Below are 20,416 nucleotides of genomic sequence, written 5' to 3' on the forward strand. Positions count from 1 at the left end.
TGCGCCTTCTACCACCTAGATCATTCGTTAGTAGCAAGGAAAGAAGTAGTTCAGGGTAGCTTCCTTACTTCGATTCGTGGAGAACGAATAACATCCCGATCATCAAGCCGTTACTAGTTTATAACAAAAAGTGTTGATATAAGTCTGGTCTTGTCAGAAGTTAAAATACCAAATTTTTCTAACAAGTATCAAAAAGAGAAATATATGATAATACGATATTTTGATCGGGATCTTCTAAATTTCGAGGTCATATTAGTTGATCACCATACAAACTTACTTTGGCTATGCTGGTTGCGGTTTCAGGTTTCGGAAGAAGCGGTCTAAAATTATAAAACGAAACTCACATAGATTTCTAAGAGATAAATAAGGAACAGGTGAACAAGATGGATGAGCAAGCAACCGTTGATTTTACCCATGATAGCGATGCTCATGTGCTTCATTTAAGGCCATTTCACAACGATTTCGTTCTTCAATTGTTTCATTAATGCACGCTAATACTTGCTTTTTTTCTATTTTGAGGTATCACTCCAAAAGTATTCTATGACAATCCAAAGAAACTTATCTATCCGGCCTATTGAGCCTCCCTCCGAGGCACTCGTGCCGCTTCGAAGCACTTGTGCCGACTTCAGTCCATTGGTGGGTAATCATTCTGTTCTCTAACGTACAATAATGGATCCAGCCGCACATGTATTCGAAGTGCGCTTGCTTTCGTCTTTTAGCTATAAATAAGTGTGAGTGGGATCCAGCTGCAGAATCTCTTTATCTGAAGAATATTGCCCAACTGTAACATGCGCGAAAATTTCTTTTTCCTGTCATTCAGTAAAATTTTATGTAATATTGTTATTGTAATTCAGTTTGCCTTGATTTTAACCTTCATTATATGTGGTTTATATGGCGTTTAGACCATCACGAAACTCACTATCAACACCCACAAATTATTTATCAAACTTTTTTTTCGTTTCTGTTTCTGATTTCGGAAGGGGCCAGTGCCCGTAAAACCCTCACCCCCTTAAAAAACTAACTGTGCTAAAATCCCAGTTTCGAAATGAGAATGAGAATTCACTAACAAGGCACTGGCACTGATATTTGTGGCTAAAGGATTTTAGGCTTTGCCTTATTCGACCAACAGAAAACGTTATTTGAAATAAAGTCTTGGTATTACATTCATTTTACCTTATGATCAAAAAAGAACCGGAATTTTCATTTTAAAATTCCCACGCTTGTCCAATCGGTAAACTTTTATTCTCTCAACGTTGGCAACATTTTTATACACATTCTGTCAAATTTTGACGCATATCGTACGATTAGTTTTTGTTTGGCAAAGAAGTTGAAAAATTTTCGTGTGGCGATTTTTATAATGGATGAAAATTTGGAACAACGTGCGTGCATCAAATTTTGTGTTGCAAATGGATTTAAGTGTTCCGAAACGTTGAAAATGTTAGAAAAGGCCTTTGGTGAATCGTGTCTAGGAAAAACACAGGCATACGAGTGGTATAAACGCTTCAAAGGTGGTCGTACAAGCTTGGATCATGATGAGATCCCTGGCCGCCCAACAACATCTGTTACTAAAGAAAACATTGAATCGGCGAAGCAAATCGTGTTGCAAAATCGTTCTGTACCGATTAGAGAGATTGCTGTGTTGTTGGGCATCTCTTATGGATCAGCCGAACACATTTTAACTGATGTTTTGGGTTAGAAACGTATCGCTTCTCGGCTGGTGCCAAAAAAGCTGATTTTTTTTTCGCCGGCTCACACAGCGTTGGTTGTGTTGCAGTTTTTGGCCAAAAACTCAACCAATATCATCAACCAAGCACCGTACTCTCCAGATATGGCCCCGTGTGACTTTTTCCTCTTCCCCAGACTCAAATTGCCATTGCGGGGAACGTTTTGAGACCATAGAGACCATAAAAGAGAATTCGCTGCGTGAACTAAAGGCCTACCTTCGGCGGCCTATAAAACTTGTATGGAAAATTGGATCAAGCGTTGGCATGCATGTATTGCCGCAGGAGGAGAGTACTTTGAAGGCGATAATAAAGAAATTTATTAAAAATTGAAATTTTGCATTTTTACCATTTTTTATAAATATAAAAAATAGGTATAGATTTCGCTCAAACTTTAGAAAAATTTTATGAGGCCCGGAGGGCCGAATGTCATATACCAATCGATTCAGCTCGACGAACTGAGAAAATGTCCGTGTGTCTGTATGTGTGTTGTCAATTAAGAGGTCGAGATCTCAGAGATGGCTGAACCGATTTTGATCAAACTAGTCGCAAATGAAAGGTCTCCGCGTCACCCAGAACACTATTGAATGGTTTTGAGATCGGATGTTTACTTTTTGAGTTATACGAAGTTTTATGTCAAAATTTTTCAGTTTTTTGACAGTATCTGTCGCAATTGACCTTGAAAACAGAATATATTTTCAGACTTAGATTTCGCACGGTAATAGCTATCCAACAAGCCATAGATTGTTGAAATCCGTCCATTTTTAACGGAGATATCGACATTTTTCTGTAAGCGACTTTTTCCCCTATTCCAGCAGTAGAAGTTTTGAGCGCTGTCTGGCAAAGAAATGCTTGGGAGCAACGTGAAACACGATTTTTTATACTGTTACATACATTTGTTTCTAAGTACCCAAAAGACTGTGTACAGCATGATATTTTGCCTCGGACCGATTTTAGCACGGTTCGTTTTTGGCAACATAATCGTTCGAATATGCCATATGTAAACCAGATGATGGCAGAATTTTCGAGTTGAAAGCAATTCCATAATTATATTGATTTAAACTACTTACAGCAATAAATGCTGGAAGATCATAACAGCCACATACCATTCGAATCAGTTCGTCGAGATCAGCAAATGCGTGTGTGATAAATAATTTCACTCATTTTTTTTCGGAGATGACTCAACCGTTTTCTACAAACTCTGATTCATATGAAAAGTCGTATACTCCCAAACAAGGATCCTGAATTATGTTTGGTTCCGACCCCTGGTTCCGGAACTACAGGATGATATGTGAAACGAAATTAAAACTTTGTAACTCATTTTTCTCGTAGATGGCTGAACCGATCTATGATTCAAATGAAATCTAAGAATCATCTAAGATTCAAATGAAAGGTTCTAAGATTCTATAAAACATCTTGTTTTTCTGTCAAATCCAACTTCCGGTTTCGGAGATACAGGGTGATTATACTAATGTCTAGTTCACATAAATCAATCAGGTTTATCGGGCTAGCAGATTTGGACAGTCGATAACCAAATAAACTTATTTAAATTTTGGTTGTTTCAGTTTTCGTTTCGGAAGGCACCCAAAAATTTAATTCGCACTGCGATTCCTCAATGATGTCTATATTGATTTTCAAACATTTTGAAACAAATGTAAACTATACAGCTACTCAGGTGAATTTGTCTGACTTCGGCGTTCAGAATTAAAATAAACCTAATTCTGACTACCGATTTTGGAATTGTAGGATGATGAATATTTAAAATTCAAAGCGATATAGAAGATGACAATCCCGAAAAGCTTTAAAGTTGGATTCAAAGATATTGCAATTTATTCGTCATATGGCCATACGAGTCGGCTCTAGAAGTACCTTGAATTACCCTAAACCCTAAAGTGGAAATTACTTCGACATATCATGGAATGTTTAATCGATTGTCACACTTTTAGATTCAAATTCGATCTGATTTGAAACTTCGACATTTCAGAGTAATGAGTGATTAAAATCTCAAATTGCCGCTTAAAACGAAGGTCATTAAAATAATGTCATGAAAACTGAAACACCTAAGAATATTCATGCAAAAAACACATGTTGATTTATAAAAAAGGTATCATCTCACTGCTAGATGGATTAGGCACGTTTTTAATAAAATTCCGGTTCTTTTTTTATCATAAGGTATGTGATTTGACCATTCTTTCGACTGAGCGATTCTATTGACACTCCTTCCAGGCCAAGGCTCATACATACGACTACTGGTTTGTAATACTAGCGCCCTATGCAATGAACTGCCTAACCTGGTTTAAAACAAGGTTTAGGTTTTGCTAAAAAATCGAAAGAACCTTATTTAGCACTAATCAACAACTGTGTACACTATGTCGATCACGTGTCCTTTACACGACGGGAATCATAGTGAACGAATGTGGCGTCTGCCTCATCTTTCGTGCTTTTCGATCGGGGCGGAAGATCAAGCTTCCTGAAACAACATTGCTTCTGATAGCGAAAATATTAATAAAATTAATAATATCGAAACAGCTGTGAAACATGGCGTGAACAGTGAAACTATTACCATCCAAAGATCGATTTTTTATACAAAAACCGGGTTATCCTATTTAGATAAAATGTAAAAGGATTAACTGGCTATGTATTGCCTACGAAAATTTGAAAAGTGCTGGTGGAATAATGGTATTAAAATATACATGAAGTTTTTATTGAAGATTTGAGTCAGTTGACAGAACTCACTAAAATTTGTTCAGCAAATTCAATTTAAACACGATAAAAATCCGAAAAGTTTTCAGGTCTACTGCTCGATGCAGTATCTTTGATAAATTGTTTTTAGTACTATTGTTTTAAAAGAGAGTTACCTTCGTGAAAATCCTATCGTTTTGCAGGTGGGTAATTAAAATATACCATGATGTGATTAATTTTATTTCGTAAATCACATCCGCACCACATCCTCCGGAACCAGGAGTTGAAAATGTGATAAACTGCAAAGATTGATAACTAACCGAATAAAAATAGCTTCCGAAATTCTATTTCATGCGATTATCTTCCTTCCATGCTCTTGGATTCATATGTTCATAAAGTTAAAAATAGACTATTTCCACCGAACAACTAGAGAGAAAAGTTGTATGACACAAAGCTCTTGTTTCATTATTTCTGTTATTCTATTTTGCACAGATTCCGCAACGATGCCGCTCTGGCCAGTTCGCAATACTGTCACGGTAGTACTGTATGCTTTCTGTTTCCTGCTTCCTTTCGTCGTAGGACTAAAAGAGCAGGAAATCGATCTCAAAGCTGTTGCTCACACCCGGAGCCCTGATGATAAAGTTTCACTAGGTAAGTGTGAACCTAAAGTAGCCGTGTCGAAAAGGTAGCTAGCCAGCCATTATTGTCACACGAACAAGCCCTCTGCCCCACCCATGTCTGCCATACTGCGGTTAGTAGTTCTATTTAAGTCTGTTTTGAGCAAAATAGCTAATAAACATGGGCATAGCCTAAAACCAAAATAATTAATTCATTGCAGAATCATTTCTAATTAAAAAGTAATTGAGTTTTCACCAAGGACTTCGACTTGCTCGACTCGAACCATGTCTTTATATAGTTTATAGCAGATGAAATAGTGTTTGTTGTTTCAGTATTTCGTAAATAGGCTCGGTCAGTGAAATACCACAAAATATGTTTTCGTGGTTTTCCCAATTCCGCTGGCACCCATTAGCTTGAAAAGCAACACGGATTTGTTTTTCATCTTGGGGCGGAGATCGAATGAGTTAGTATTAGTTCCAGCCTTTCAGCCTAGATGTGTCTATCTGCAAAATTGTCTTGCTTTTATTCAATCTCCTTAGTCTGAATGCTGTCCGGATAAGAAAATCAAATTAATTTCCTGTTCCTTTTCAACGGCTGGATTAGTACAAAAACAGCATTACCGATGTAGCTTATTCAAAGTGGATTTGTAAAGCGTGTTTGAGTTAGGCTAATCGTTTTGGATTACAGCAGTACATTTCAAAGTCACACAGTTCACTAAGCTTCGTTTGATTGGTATAATTAAAAAAATTAAAGATAAAATATAATATATATATATATATATATATATATATATATATATATATATATATATATATATATATATATATATATATATATATATATATATATATATATATATATATATATATATATATATATATATATATATATATATGGGTTAAAGAAAACTGGATTGATGTGGGGCGTTGAGCACAACTACAGTCGTATGAACTTAACAAAATATAAATTAACAAACCCTTTCTATTTGTTAATTTTTCGAGCTTTTAAACTTTGATAGAACACCTGAATACGAAGTAAAATCTTACCTAACAGAAAAATTATATATATTTTTTTGGCATCATGAATATAATATTGTAATTATATATTCTAAGCTTTAAGTTCAACTTCACCAGGCATTCATTGGAATCTGATCAAAACTATGCCATGGAGCATTTCAGAGCAGGGGCGATCGATTTAAAACCTTTTTCATCGGGTTAATATTTTTTTTTTGTTATATTCTAACTCTAAACATTATTATGTTCTGGTAGTTATCCTGGAGAGTACGATTAGTGGACAAATTTTGAATCATTTTGATCAAATAAATAGGAAACTGGAAATCTGACATTTTTTATATTAAACCTTTGTACCAAACACTGTCGAATGCTTTTTCTATGTCTAGAAGAGCAACTCCAGTGGATAACCCAGAAGATTTATTTGCTTTTATCATGTTCGTTACTCTGACAAGTTGATGAGTAGTTGAATGTTTTTGGTGAATTTCGTCAACTGTTCTGGTAAAAATAGAATTGTCAGTTATATGAGACATCGTTTTTAATAAGATATTTTTACTTACTGATAGAAAAAAGTGAACTGATTGATCGATAACTTGATGTTTCTGTTGGGTTTCTATCAGGTTCAGTGTTTTTACCTCTTAGGGAAGTAAACTGATGGAAAACAATTTTAACCAAAGTCTCAAGGCAACATAGGGAAAAATTTTAATAAGAATAGTGAAAATTCCATCGTTACTAGAAGCCGCCTCAGTAATGTTATCTTTTAACAATACTTGAGTTGAAATATGACTATATTTCAGTAAGACTTCATTTTCAATGGTACTGCAAACGTTCGTTCAAATTAAAATTGGGGACCCTTTCGAACTGCTGAGCAAGTTTTTGAGTCTTTTCACCTTTTGTTAGTATTTGATTTTCTTCCTTTAGAGCAGGAATTAATTTCTAAGTTTTCTTAAGAATCTTAGAAAGTTTCCAGAAATATTAATAATATGATTTAATTTATTCAACTTCTCCAGCGAAATTTTTGTTTCGCGAAAGAGTTAATCTATGTTTAATTACTTTTTGTAAATCCTTAATGGGATCACGAGAAAGTTGATATTGTCGTCGACGAACATTCTTCAAATGAACGAGCAGTTGAAGATTGTCATCGATGATAGAAGAATTTTATTTATTTTAAGCTTTGGGAACTGAAAGACTTCTAGCTTCATTTATGTAATGATTCAAATTATCTCTTGCTTTATCGATGTCCGCAGAATTTCCTGAAATAATTTTTATGATTCACATGATTTTCAATGCAAAATCTGTATTCAAACCATTTAGCTCTATGACGATAACTACATTTGTTATAATTCAATAAATTAACCTAGTCTTAAGTACTCTTAACAAATGCCCCCGGTATCTTAGGACTAAGGCAGTGCGCCATATTAAATATATCTTCAAAAAACTACTCTTGTTAACGACTATTTAAAACTATGTTATTTCATCTGATGAATGAGGAATCTTCTGAAACTCCAAATGAACGTATAAAACTTATGATATCCCTTAATTTCTTTTTTCTCTCGTCTGCAGATTTGAAGTTTTCCGGTCTTGTTCAATCACACAAACAAGTCGGATCAATACACCAGGGTAAAAGTAAACTAAGCAAATCAACATCTAGGAAGTACGTAAAGGGAAGCTGGACTGATGTCCAACATGGAAAGAAATCAATATATGATAAGAAGTACTTTGATTATCTGCCTACGGAGATTAAAAATTTGCCGGAAAACCAAATAGATGATAGTTTAAAGAGACGGATTAATAGTAGAAGGGCTCGCCGAAATGCCGAGGAAAAACCATTAGGCCGAACGAAAAGACACGGTATGTTCCTGTTATTAATTTTATTTTCGTAGAAGGGTGTCAATACCGAATGATTTCTATTTCCTATACTCATAAATCATTGTCATTGTTTATTGAAAGGCATTTGGTACGTACAACCAGTGACATCTTATTCCTACGATATGCCCCAGTATATTTATCCGAACGATTGGAGGCTGCAGTACAATCCGTACGACTTAAATTATAGGCCAACTTTGCACAACCAATATCTTCCACCTGTCACCCAAAGTCCCTCTCCATCGATACCAACGACTAGTGCACCGGGTGGACCGACCATTGATATTGATCCCGGAATGAGAGGTTCGTTTAACGAAGATCAACAACCGTTTGCCTTCGATGTCGTGTATGATCCTAGCAGGGACACTAAATACAGACTGATGAAGAGTAAGATTGGCGGCGTTCGATAATGAGTTAATTTGAACTTTGATTTGTTTTTCAGCCACTAAAAAAACTCCGATAGCAACTACACCTAACAATTTTCGAGGTAAGTATTGCGATAAAGCACCGGTGCAAAAGCAACGGCTTGATTTTTTATATTGGAAAACCATTATCGGTCTTAAAAAAAGTATTGAAGTCAGTTTTGTAATGACTGAGTTGAAACAGATTGAGAAGGTCAAGTGAATGATAACTCACAAAAAGATGTTTTTTTTGGAAATCGAAAAACATCTTTTCTGTCAGTTTTCATTTATTTAACCTTTTCAATCTATACTTCCACTCAGTCATTGCGAAACTGAACTTAGTTGTGGTGACTGTACGCCAGACAAACAAAAAATAATAAATTGTAGTGTTGAAGTTTTGTTTGAAAAATGGAATCGACTCACGAAAACACTTTTGCTTGAAAAGGAACTTTAGGAAACGATTTCGTTTATTTTTTTAATCAACAGATGTATTATCTCAGAACAGCATAGTTTAAAAGTCGAATTTCGAATATTTCCGGAGATACACACTCTCAAAAAATGAAAACTTCACGATCAATGCATTTTTAATACACCCAAGCCTCCATTTACGTAACTTATATATGTATATATGTATTGATATACGTACGCATGTGTGCAAATATTTGTATTTCTTAATACATATAATTATTGGTGAAGTAAAAGCGATCATTTATATGTATTGATACACATATACGCAAACGAGTGAGTGTGTAAGCATACATACATACATATATAAGGTTCGTAAATGGAGGTTTGGGTGTAATACATCAATTATTATTGTGGAGCTTCATTTTTATGCATTTTTTAACATTCAAAATTGCAAAATTTGTTCGAACAGGTCCTAGTTCCAGAAGTATCGGATCAAAAACTTCAACCCGAAACTCATTTCATTTTCTCAGGGATGATCGAACCGAATCTCAAAATCTTATTTTCAAATGAAGTTATGATCTTTCGTTCACGCAAAAATTTATGGAAGATAAAAGGGATCTATGATGGTATGAATTCCAATTAAGGGGCGGGTAGGGATTAACACTTTTGAAAAATCATTTATTATTTTCTTCGTATTTTCTCATAGTAAAACATTTAAAGAATTTTCTGTGAAATTTTCAAGCCTATCGGAGAAAAACTCGGCAAGTTATGGGCCTTTATCTTTGCTTATCTCATACTGCGAAGAAGTAAGAGCTCGGCACACAGGTCCAAGATTTCTGCTTCGATCGACTTAAAAACTTGACAAAACATTCTTGAAATGTCTCATTATAAAAGAATACAAAAGACAAAAAAATAATTTTGTGAAAATGTGGGACCCTACGAGCTCCCTTGAGTAATAAATTGTTTCCATTGATTTTATAGACAAAAAACTTTGAACGCGTTTTTCTCGAAAGCAGGTTTTGAAAGTCCGTGTCCATCATCATTCAAAAACTACTGAACTATCACACTTTCTACATATAAAAAACCTGACCCCAACGTTTTCCTTTTCCTTGTTTGTATTTTTGGGGAGGTTTAAGAGCTAAAAATGGCGGATTTTTTTGTGAAAAATCGTAGTTTTCACTTTGAACAACCACCAAAAATTAAAAAATACAAGGATCAGCCCCATGGGGTTTCTCGAGCCATTGATGTGGAACAGGTAACCAAAATTACTATTGATCTAGAATCAAAAAGTTCAATCAATCCGAACCAACACCGAACATCACTTGTCTTGATTGGCATTTGTTTTATAATCGACAAAATTACACCATTATCCCAAATGTATGTAATTATATCTTTGTACATACTTGCGATTTCGATAATTAAGCCTCTGTTCGCCAAGCTTGTGTTCAAGTTTTTTATGCAAGCAGTTTTTTTAGCGTTAAGTTTCTCTACCATTCTGCGATTTCGGTTGAAGCGATAAACTATTTCTCATTATCAATCGAGTTCATCTAATATAAATTAGAAATTAATCTTAAACACTCAGCTATTTTCACGCTTCAAATCTGATTTTCTCAGAAACGGTGACGAATATCAAATAACCCAACTGACAATTTCTGAGGAAATTAGTTAAGATTATTCTGTGAAAATTTCAGAATCATTGTTTGACTTTAGCAGTCGGGAAAGTATTTTTTCTGAAGGAAGAATTGCATAGCTGATAACGGAAACTTTCAACTTGTTCATTGAATATCTCGCCTTCAAAAGCATGGATCAAAAATCTATCCTGACAATGTCTAGATAATTTAGTTTAGATGCTATTAGTGCAAAAAAACATATATGTTGTCGCGATAAAAATTAAGTGAATATTTTTTTTTTTTTTTTTTTTTTTTTTTTTTTTTTTTAAATAACTATTTATTGGAATATGAGTTAAAATTAAATTATTAAGATTTAAATTGGGTGTTCAGCCTCAAGTGGTGACTTTTCAGCCCTGTTATATATATATATATATATGATTTGGTTATTACCATGAAGACATCATTTGCTTCCGCAATTCTGAGATTTTTGTGTAGGGAAAATTCTAAACCTACTTGTATTGTGTAATGGGGAAAAGGAACTTATATACTAACTTACTAACTAATACAGAGAGCGAATCGATTCAATTGAAGATTGCATCGATTTTTGTCGGAATTTGCTTATAATATTATGTGACATTACATCTAATGGTTCTATATTTGTGAGTCTGTGTAACTCATTTGTACTAAACCAGGGAGGACGCTTCAGAATCATTTTCAGAATTTTATTCTGAATCCTTTGAAGCGTTTTCTTCCTGGTGGAACAACAGCTTGACCAAATTGGTACCGCATAAAGCATGGCTGGTCTGAAAATTTGTTTATAAATTAACAATTTGTTTTTTAGACAGAGCTTAGAATTTCTGTTTATAAGAGGATATAAACATTTAATATATTTATTACACTTTGCCTGGATTCCTTCAATGTGATCCTTGAAAGTGAGTTTTTTGTCATACGTTAAACCTAAGTATTTAGCTTGATCAGACCATGTCAATTCCAAGCCATTCAATTTGAGAATGTGATTATTGTTTGGTTTAAGAAAAGAAGCTCTTGGCTTGTGAGGAAAGATAATTAATTGCGTTTTTGCTGCATTTGGTTTAATTTTCCATTTTGACAGATAATCACTGAAAATATTTAAACTTCTTTGTAGGCGACTGCAGATCACTCTTAGATTTCTACCTGTGGCTAACAGACTTGTGTCGTCACAGAATAGCGATTTCTGACAACCAACGGGTAGATTTGGAAGATCAGAAGTGAAAATATTATACAAGATTGGAGCTACACTCGAACCCTGCGGAACACCGGCTCGTACGGGTAGCAATTCAGATTTACAATTCTGATAGCTAACCTGAAGAGTACGATCAGTTAAATAATTTTGAATCATTTTGATCAAATAAATAGGAAACTGGAAATCAGACATTTTTGCTATTAAACCTTTGTGCCAAACACTGTCGAATGCTTTTTCTATGTCTAGAAGAGCAACTCCAGTGGATAACCCAGAAGATTTATTTGCTTTTATCATGTTCGTTACTCTGACAAGTTGATGAGTAGTTGAATGTTCATGACGAAATCCAAACTGCTCTGGTAAAAAAATTGAATTCTCATTTATATGAGTCATCATTCTTAACAAGATAATTTTTTCAAAAAGTTTACTGATAGAAGAAAGTAAGCTAATTGGGCGATAACTTGATGTTTCTGCTGGGTTTTTATCAGGTTTTAGGATAGGAATTACTTTAGCGTTTTTCCATCTTTTTGGGAAGTAAGCTAATGAAAAACACTTGTTGAAAATTTTAACCAGGAGTCTCAAGGCAACATCGGGAAGATTTTTAATAAGAATATTAAAAATTCCATCATTACCAGGAGCCTTCATGTTTTTAAGTTTTCTAATAATTGATTTAATTTCATCAAAATTCGTCTCAATAATGTCATCGTGTGATAACACTTGAGTTGAAATATGATCATATTTCAGTGAGACTTCATTTTCAATAGGACTCACAACGTTCAAATTAAAATTGTGGACACTCTCGAACTGCTGAGCAAGTTTTTGAGCTTTTTCGCCATTTGTAAGAAGTATTTGATTTCCTTCCTTGAGAGCAGGAATAGGTTTCTGAGGTTTCTTAAGAACCTTAGAAAGTTTCCAGAAAGGTTTAGAATATGGTTTAATTTGTTCAACTTCTTTAGCGAAATTTTCATTTCGCAAAAGAGTAAATCTATGTTTAATTTCTTTTTGTAAATCCTTAACTATGTTTTTCATAGCAGGATCACGAGAACGTTGATATTGTCGTCGACGAACATTCTTCAACCGAATGAGCAGTTGAAGATTGTCATCGATGATAGGAGAATTTAATTTAGTTTGAGCTTTGGGAACTGAAAGATTTCTAGCTTCGATAATATAATGATTCAAATTATCAATTGCTGTGTCGATGTCCGCAGAATTTTCTAAAATAGTTTCATGATCCACATGATTTTCAATGTGAGATCTGTAATTCAACCAATTAGCTCTATGATAGTTGAAAATAGAACTAATTGGATTAATTATAGCTTCGTTGGAAAGTCTGAATGTTACTGGAAGATGATCTGAGTCAAAATCAGCATGAGTAATCGGTTCACTACAAATGTGACTTTGATCTGTTAGAACCAGATCAATTGTAGACGGGTTTTTCACGGAAGAGAAACAAGTAGGATTACTGGGATGAAGAACTGTAAAGTAACCAGCTGAGAGTTGATTATGAAGTATTTTACCATTACTGTTATTTTGCCTACAATTCCACTGGACATGCTTAGCATTTAAGTCCCCTATTACGAAAAATTTCGATCGATATCTTGTAAGTTTTTGCAAATCGCCTTTAAAGAAATTTAATTGTTCGCCGGTGCATTGGAATGGCAAATATGCTCCAGCGATGAAATAAATTCCATGAATGGTTTCAACTTCGATTCCCAAGCTTTCAATAACTTTAGTATTGAAAGAAGGTAAAATTCGATGTTTAATTTGCCGTTGGACAAAAATGGCAACTCCACCACCAATTCCAGTAAACCTGTCAAATTAAGTGAATATTATTTTTGTAATGGTAAGTCCATTTCTATGGCGGCAACATTTTTTTCTACTCTTGTATCCTGGTAATGTAACGAAACATGAGAGAGAAATACACCCTCATTCTTGTTTACGTCCGTATCGGCAGTACGACGAACGGGTACTTTCGAACGAATACGAATAAGCCATTCTTGTTTTCACTCGAATGAATTTGAACGCGACTCGTTTGCCATAAAAAGTTCAAATATCAGTAAACTTCTTCAAATAAATGCTAAGCCATGATGAAATCAGTCCAATTCTTGTGATTATGATAGCAAAGATTTTTAATTGCAACTAAAATCTGTACCAGAACTGATAGTTTAAAGTTGGATGGGCGTTGTTTTTATGCATGTGCGATGTTTAAAATAGTGATTGATTCGAACGTAAACGAGAATACGAATTTGATATACTTTCGAATGTATCGCATACGGCCGTAAACAAGAATGAGGGTGATAAAATCGGCTCAACAAGGCTGCCAAACAAGCGGAAGTTTTATTGGATTTCATGTGATGTAGTCAAACTAGTAACCGAAAATATCAAAAGTTTCTTGGCCACCCGGCCACATCGAGAGTCATTTTGCACATTTGCGAAAGAGCATGGAGAGAAATGTAATACGCACAGCGAGCCGTACGGTTGTACGCTAACAACAGGCCTCAGCCCTTAAAGCTTCAAATCGTTTTATGGCACGTTTTTGTCTTGCTGTCTAGCAACAACCTTCCTCTAGCATGCTACGAGTAGGACTGAAACGTTAGCTTTAATTTCACTTCTATTTATAAATTCGCGTGCTTCCAACAGCTTCGCTTTTGCATCGATTGACCAATCAGAGCGATGCTCTCTCTTTGATACATCGCTTACTCGTTCAAAACCGTCGTCTATGGCAGGGAAATCCGGTAAACCAAAGATTTTTAGCAGCCAAATAGAACACTGCTTGATACTAATCAAAATTTCAATCATATATAATTGAAAATACGTGGCTTGATACATTCAAATCAAAACGTAGAAATATTTCCTATCAAATGATGAAATAATATTAATAATTGATACAAAATAGACTGAGCTGTAAGTGTTTAAAACCTGACCACATTTCTACGTGTAGTTTTTCTTGAGTTTTTGATTTGCACCCCTATATAGAGAATGAAGATGTGTTCCACATCAAAAAAAATTAAAAAAATCAAACAGAAACGTTGAGGTCTAGAAAAACATCTACTCTATCTATGCTGCTTTGATTTGTTGACTTCTTATCAGTCTGCGCTGAGATACAGTGGAAAAATACCTCTTCACCGACTTATTTCTCAATATTTTTCCACGAAAAAATTACAAAATGTTGTTCGAATGATGCTTTTTATCATGCAAAAATTTGAATTTATTTAGTTGCACGGTAACTCTGAAAAAAAATTCTCAAAAATGATGATATTATTCATCTTCATCTTAAATTGAATACCACCTTTTTAAAAATATGAAATTTAAATCAGTATTGGTATAGGCAGCAATACTTGGTAATCTACACAATAATAGACTGTACGGTGATGTCAACCATTTAACAAGCCGTATAACTACACGCAATTCATCTAAAAATAGTACTAATTCTCGACATGTTTATGCGTTTATTCACATTTGCAGGGAGTGTGACGACGACAACGACAACCAGACCAACAGTTCGACCGGCTGCATTCGGGCCAACACCCACTTCACCTGGAACGAGCCAGGGTACAACATCTGGTGATCGGCCATCGATTCAGCACAACAGTGATGACGAATTCGACTGGTCTAATCTCGGTCTATCCGTCGATGGTATGTAATACACGCTGAAAATCATGTGCGTTGCATGCGTTGGTGACATGTGAAAATACACTTATCCACTGGTTTGCTTTCCTCTCTGTACTTTTTATATGTTTTCTAGGTGGAATCGGAAATAGATTAGGTAAATAAATAAAAATAGTTTGCACTTACTCATTGCCGAGCACAATCAACTCTTAAACGAAAATCCAACTCGATATATTGATCAGCAGAATTTGGCACAGTGACTAACTTGCACAATGAGTTGAAAAGCACGCTTTGAACAATGTTTGCTACACTAAACGGCAAACGTACTATGAGCTACACCCAGGGAATCACTATTAGTAGCATTCATGAAAATATCAAATGGCTGACACTACTTTTATCTCTAGGCTTCGGTGGAGACGGACAATCTCTCCCAAATCCAGGAAATAACTCCATTACGAGTGGTACGGCAAACAGGAACTCTATCGGATCAAATATGAACCGGCAAGCACCCTCCAAGTGCACCTGGGCCATCGCCAACTGTTGCAGTCACAACTCGGATAAAATACGCTACTACTGCTTTGAACAAAATCAATGCTTTGGTGCATTTTGGGGCGAAAATGTCTGCAGACGGCACTTCGAAGCAGCATTGAGAGAAATAGAGATCTACTACAACGTCTAATTTTTTTCTCACCGTTAAACTTGACTGCTTAATATTCGAAAATGTGATCCGTCACCAACAAGTTGTCTTCCAACTACTAGTTGTACAGAATGTACAGCATAAATCTGTATTGGAATACCCTTGTAGAAATGGTATAAATTAAATTAAATCAACATAGACCGTTTATTTTATTTCGCTGCAGAATCACAAATGCCTATGAAGACCTTGTATGACAGAGACTCTGATGAATATATTATACATGTCATGTCTTTCAAAACATCACGAACACTTTTTATGAGCACAAAAATTCGAGAATAAAAAATCTGATACGAAAATCTAATAAGTCTATGCACAATACTAATTCGACCAAACCCTATTAATAGATTGCGCTATAATCAAAACCAATATCTTTACTTCTGCTACAAGAAACAATATGAACATTATTATTAGAGTGGATTGAGGCTTGGTCCTACTGTCCAAGCTTATTGTGGTTTATTTCTGATGGTGATAACCATCACCAGTTATAACTTTCACCGCAATTGTCAATTTCTCTACAATAGTTGTGCAGCAGGAACTTTTATTACTGTTCGTAACTAGAGAGTCTGTTAAAATTGTTGCAAAATTTAGCAGCGCCCTTCTTTTTAACTTTTTATACTAGTACCCTTCTCGTAAAACAAAAAGAATACATATATGAACACAAATTTTCTTAAATTTAAAACAAATCATTCGAAAGTTAAAAAAAACTGGTTTGAAGAGCAAGCTACAGAAAGAACATTCAGCGATCGTTTTTTTTTCATTCGCAGGGCTCTTATATATCATAGACCTGATCAGGAGGAACTTTGTCATTCAACCGCAACGGTTTATCAGATCAAGTGATGTTATATCCGGTGCTGAAAGCGAGCTTACGAAATTTGTCAGTTCATGAATATTTAATTACAAAATAAGACTTCAAACCCGTAGTTAAGAGCACGAAAAATCAAATCCGTATGTACATATCACGTGACAGTCTAGGGAGCAATTTACCGGAAGACTAAAGATGCGAGGGAGAAACACATTGTTCATTCTGAGTTGTATGATTTGTAGGCAATGTGAAAGTTAATGGTAAACAAGATACAAATCACTCTATACTCATTTCATCCCAAAATAAACTCATCTAATCCTACACAGTCCCTTCTAAACTTTTTTCTATCTGCTAATCCCGAATAATTTATCCTGAAGCATAAAAATTCTGAATTTCCTAAGTCTTTTCTTATAGAAATTGGTTTTAGACAAAGTTTAGAATTATTTGCCTCTTGTTATAAGACTAATTGCTTTCGATTAGGATGGTCTGATTATCCAATGGATCGAATGTTTTTTATGGATTACTGATTCATTTATTTGATATAAATCAACCAATATTAACAGAATGTCCCGGGGTCTCTCGATCTGGTACCAAAAAAAGAGAAACACAATTTCTTATCACAATCCGTTACTTGTTTGGCAATCGATTTCTATATATGTGGATAACACACAATCTCATCATCAATCCTTGAAAGACAAACTATGACAAACTATGATTGCTAGTTCACAAGATACCAAATTTCTGTGATTCCTCAATTTTGTCTAATTCTGTCTTTAGTTTATAAAATTATCCCATATAAATTACACACTGCGAGAAAACCTTGTTGGTTTACATATAAATTTATATTCGAAAACATGTACATGAAAAATTCATTGAATTAAAGAAACACACTGATAGTGAGAGCGGCGACTTGAACTTGAATCACTGGATCACAAAGTACGTCCGTCAATCGACTGAGCCACAGATGTACACATCTGCTTAGCTGGTAAGTGGTGCATATGAAATCATACAGTCGCACTTGCTAGCCGAATAGAAATTGCAGTCGGAACCTGTCAAATTCAGTCTCCACCAACATTAAGTCATCCAAAATGGTATTTTCCGTTTTTTTGACAAATTAAGTCTTAATGAAATGCATCATATGAGGGATTAGATCACAAGTAAAATTCATTTTTGCGTGTGAAATAAAAGCCCTTTCAAAATGAGACAACCAATAAGTGTCCTTTTGAAACACCAAATATCGAATGCACCTGAACTGAAAATCGTATCCAAGCCGATACACACCAAAAATTATGAACTTTGCAGGTGATAACACAATTCATTAGAACGTAATTAGCGTCATAAATAAAAAAGTAAAAAGTAAAAAAGATTTGATGGGATTCCATCACACACAGCGATGAATGGAGCGCTGTCCGTGCGCCGCTTGCACCCTGGGACGCATAGCCATACGCTACAACTCCAGGCACTCAAGCAATAGTTTCGGACAAATCTTCCATTCCGGTGTTATAACTAACTGTATAGAGATGAGAAAATATCAACACAATGAAACACATTGTGTGAGAAACCGTCGTGGGCAGAATGTGACAACTTCTCGTAACTTTACTTTTGCCGGTTCGGACAGTAAATGGCAAACGACCTTTGCCTTTACTTTCTGACATATCAGAGACTCGGATGACTCGTATCTTTAAGATGCCTAAGTTCGACTCCTCTGGTAGAAGGTAAAAGTTTAGATACGAGAAGCCTTCTGCTTACTTAAATGACCCTTGTCACGTCTCACTTTTCCGCACTTTATTCTTCACATCCTTGCTCTTCCTTGAGTACTATGGCTCTATGATTTCATATTCTTTCTCCTCTTATAATCTCTAGTTAGTTTGATATCGTTAAAATACCGAAAAAAGTAAAAAATTACTGACTGACCAGAAGTCATAAATAAAAAAGTAAAAAGTAAAAAAGATTTGATGGGATTCCATCACACACAGCGATGAATGGAGCGCTGTCCGTGCGCCGCTTGCACCCTGGGACGCATAGCCATACGCTACAACTCCAGGCACTCAAGCAATAGTTTCGGACAAATCTTCCATTCCGGTGTTATAACTAACTGTATAGAGATGAGAAAATATCAACACAATGAAACACATTGTGTGAGAAACCGTCGTGGGCAGAATGTGACAACTTCTCGTAACTTTACTTTTGCCGGTTCGGACAGTAAATGGCAAACGACCTTTGCCTTTACTTTCTGACATATCAGAGACTCGGATGACTCGTATCTTTAAGATGCCTAAGTTCGACTCCTCTGGTAGAAGGTAAAAGTTTAGATACGAGAAGCCTTCTGCTTACTTAAATGACCCTTGTCACGTCTCACTTTTCCGCACTTTATTCTTCACATCCTTGCTCTTCCTTGAGTACTATGGCTCTATGATTTCATATTCTTTCACCTCTTATAATCTCTAGTTAGTTTGATATCGTTAAAATACCGAAAAAAGTTAAAAAATTACTGACTGACCAGAAGTCATAAATAAAAAAGTAAAAAGTAAAAAAGATTTGATGGGATTCCATCACACACAGCGATGAATGGAGCGCTGTCCGTGCGCCGCTTGCACCCTGGGACGCATAGCCATACGCTACAACTCCAGGCACTCAAGCAATAGTTTCGGACAAATCTTCCATTCCGGTGTTATAACTAACTGTATAGAGATGAGAAAATATCAACACAATGAAACACATTGTGTGAGAAACCGTCGTGGGCAGAATGTGACAACTTCTCGTAACTTTACTTTTGCCGGTTCGGACAGTAAATGGCAAACGACCTTTGCCTTTACTTTCTGACATATCAGAGACTCGGATGACTCGTATCTTTAAGATGCCTAAGTTCGACTCCTCTGGTAGAAGGTAAAAGTTTAGATACGAGAAGCCTTCTGCTTACTTAAATGACCCTTGTCACGTCTCACTTTTCCGCACTTTATTCTTCACATCCTTGCTCTTCCTTGAGTACTATGGCTCTATGATTTCATATTCTTTCTCCTCTTATAATCTCTAGTTAGTTTGATATCGTTAAAATACCGAAAAAAGTAAAAAATTACTGACTGACCAGAAGTCATAAATAAAAAAGTAAAAAGTAAAAAAGATTTGATGGGATTCCATCACACACAGCGATGAATGGAGCGCTGTCCGTGCGCCGCTTGCACCCTGGGACGCATAGCCATACGCTACAACTCCAGGCACTCAAGCAATAGTTTCGGACAAATCTTCCATTCCGGTGTTATAACTAACTGTATAGAGATGAGAAAATATCAACACAATGAAACACATTGTGTGAGAAACCGTCGTGGGCAGAATGTGACAACTTCTCGTAACTTTACTTTTGCCGGTTCGGACAGTAAATGGCAAACGACCTTTGCCTTTACTTTCTGACATATCAGAGACTCGGATGACTCGTATCTTTAAGATGCCTAAGTTCGACTCCTCTGGTAGAAGGTAAAAGTTTAGATACGAGAAGCCTTCTGCTTACTTAAATGACCCTTGTCACGTCTCACTTTTCCGCACTTTATTCTTCACATCCTTGCTCTTCCTTGAGTACTATGGCTCTATGATTTCATATTCTTTCTCCTCTTATAATCTCTAGTTAGTTTGATATCGTTAAAATACCGAAAAAAGTAAAAAATTACTGACTGACCAGAAGTCATAAATAAAAAAGTAAAAAGTAAAAAAGATTTGATGGGATTCCATCACACACAGCGATGAATGGAGCGCTGTCCGTGCGCCGCTTGCACCCTGGG

General features: G+C 35.5%; 2 protein-coding genes across 10 annotated transcripts in view; one reads left to right on the forward strand and one right to left on the reverse strand.

Annotated features, from left to right (window-relative positions):
- LOC131440510 (uncharacterized) overlaps nucleotides 1–15,981 on the forward strand; it is a 29,757-nt gene extending 13,776 nt beyond the window's left edge. For 4 of the 6 annotated variants that reach the window (XM_058611843.1, XM_058611844.1, XM_058611846.1 and 1 more), the window contains exons 2-8: nucleotides 4,896–5,054; nucleotides 7,595–7,882; nucleotides 7,982–8,284; nucleotides 8,340–8,384; nucleotides 15,001–15,171; nucleotides 15,281–15,301; nucleotides 15,549–15,981. In XM_058611843.1, the coding sequence (XP_058467826.1) occupies nucleotides 4,907–5,054; nucleotides 7,595–7,882; nucleotides 7,982–8,284; nucleotides 8,340–8,384; nucleotides 15,001–15,171; nucleotides 15,281–15,301; nucleotides 15,549–15,823 (1,251 nt within the window). In that variant the 5' untranslated portion in view covers nucleotides 4,896–4,906 and the 3' untranslated portion in view covers nucleotides 15,824–15,981. The remainder of the gene's footprint in view (nucleotides 1–4,895; nucleotides 5,055–7,594; nucleotides 7,883–7,981; nucleotides 8,285–8,339; nucleotides 8,385–15,000; nucleotides 15,172–15,280; nucleotides 15,302–15,548) is intronic. The other 2 variants (XM_058611848.1, XM_058611847.1) reach the window with 2 other exon arrangements.
- The window catches only part of LOC131440512 (uncharacterized), a 134,370-nt gene that overhangs the window by 64,573 nt on the left and 49,381 nt on the right, over nucleotides 1–20,416 (reverse strand). The window lies entirely within an intron of this gene.

This window comes from Malaya genurostris, chromosome 1, assembly GCF_030247185.1.
Source record: "Malaya genurostris strain Urasoe2022 chromosome 1, Malgen_1.1, whole genome shotgun sequence".
Taxonomy (NCBI): domain Eukaryota; kingdom Metazoa; phylum Arthropoda; class Insecta; order Diptera; family Culicidae; genus Malaya; species Malaya genurostris.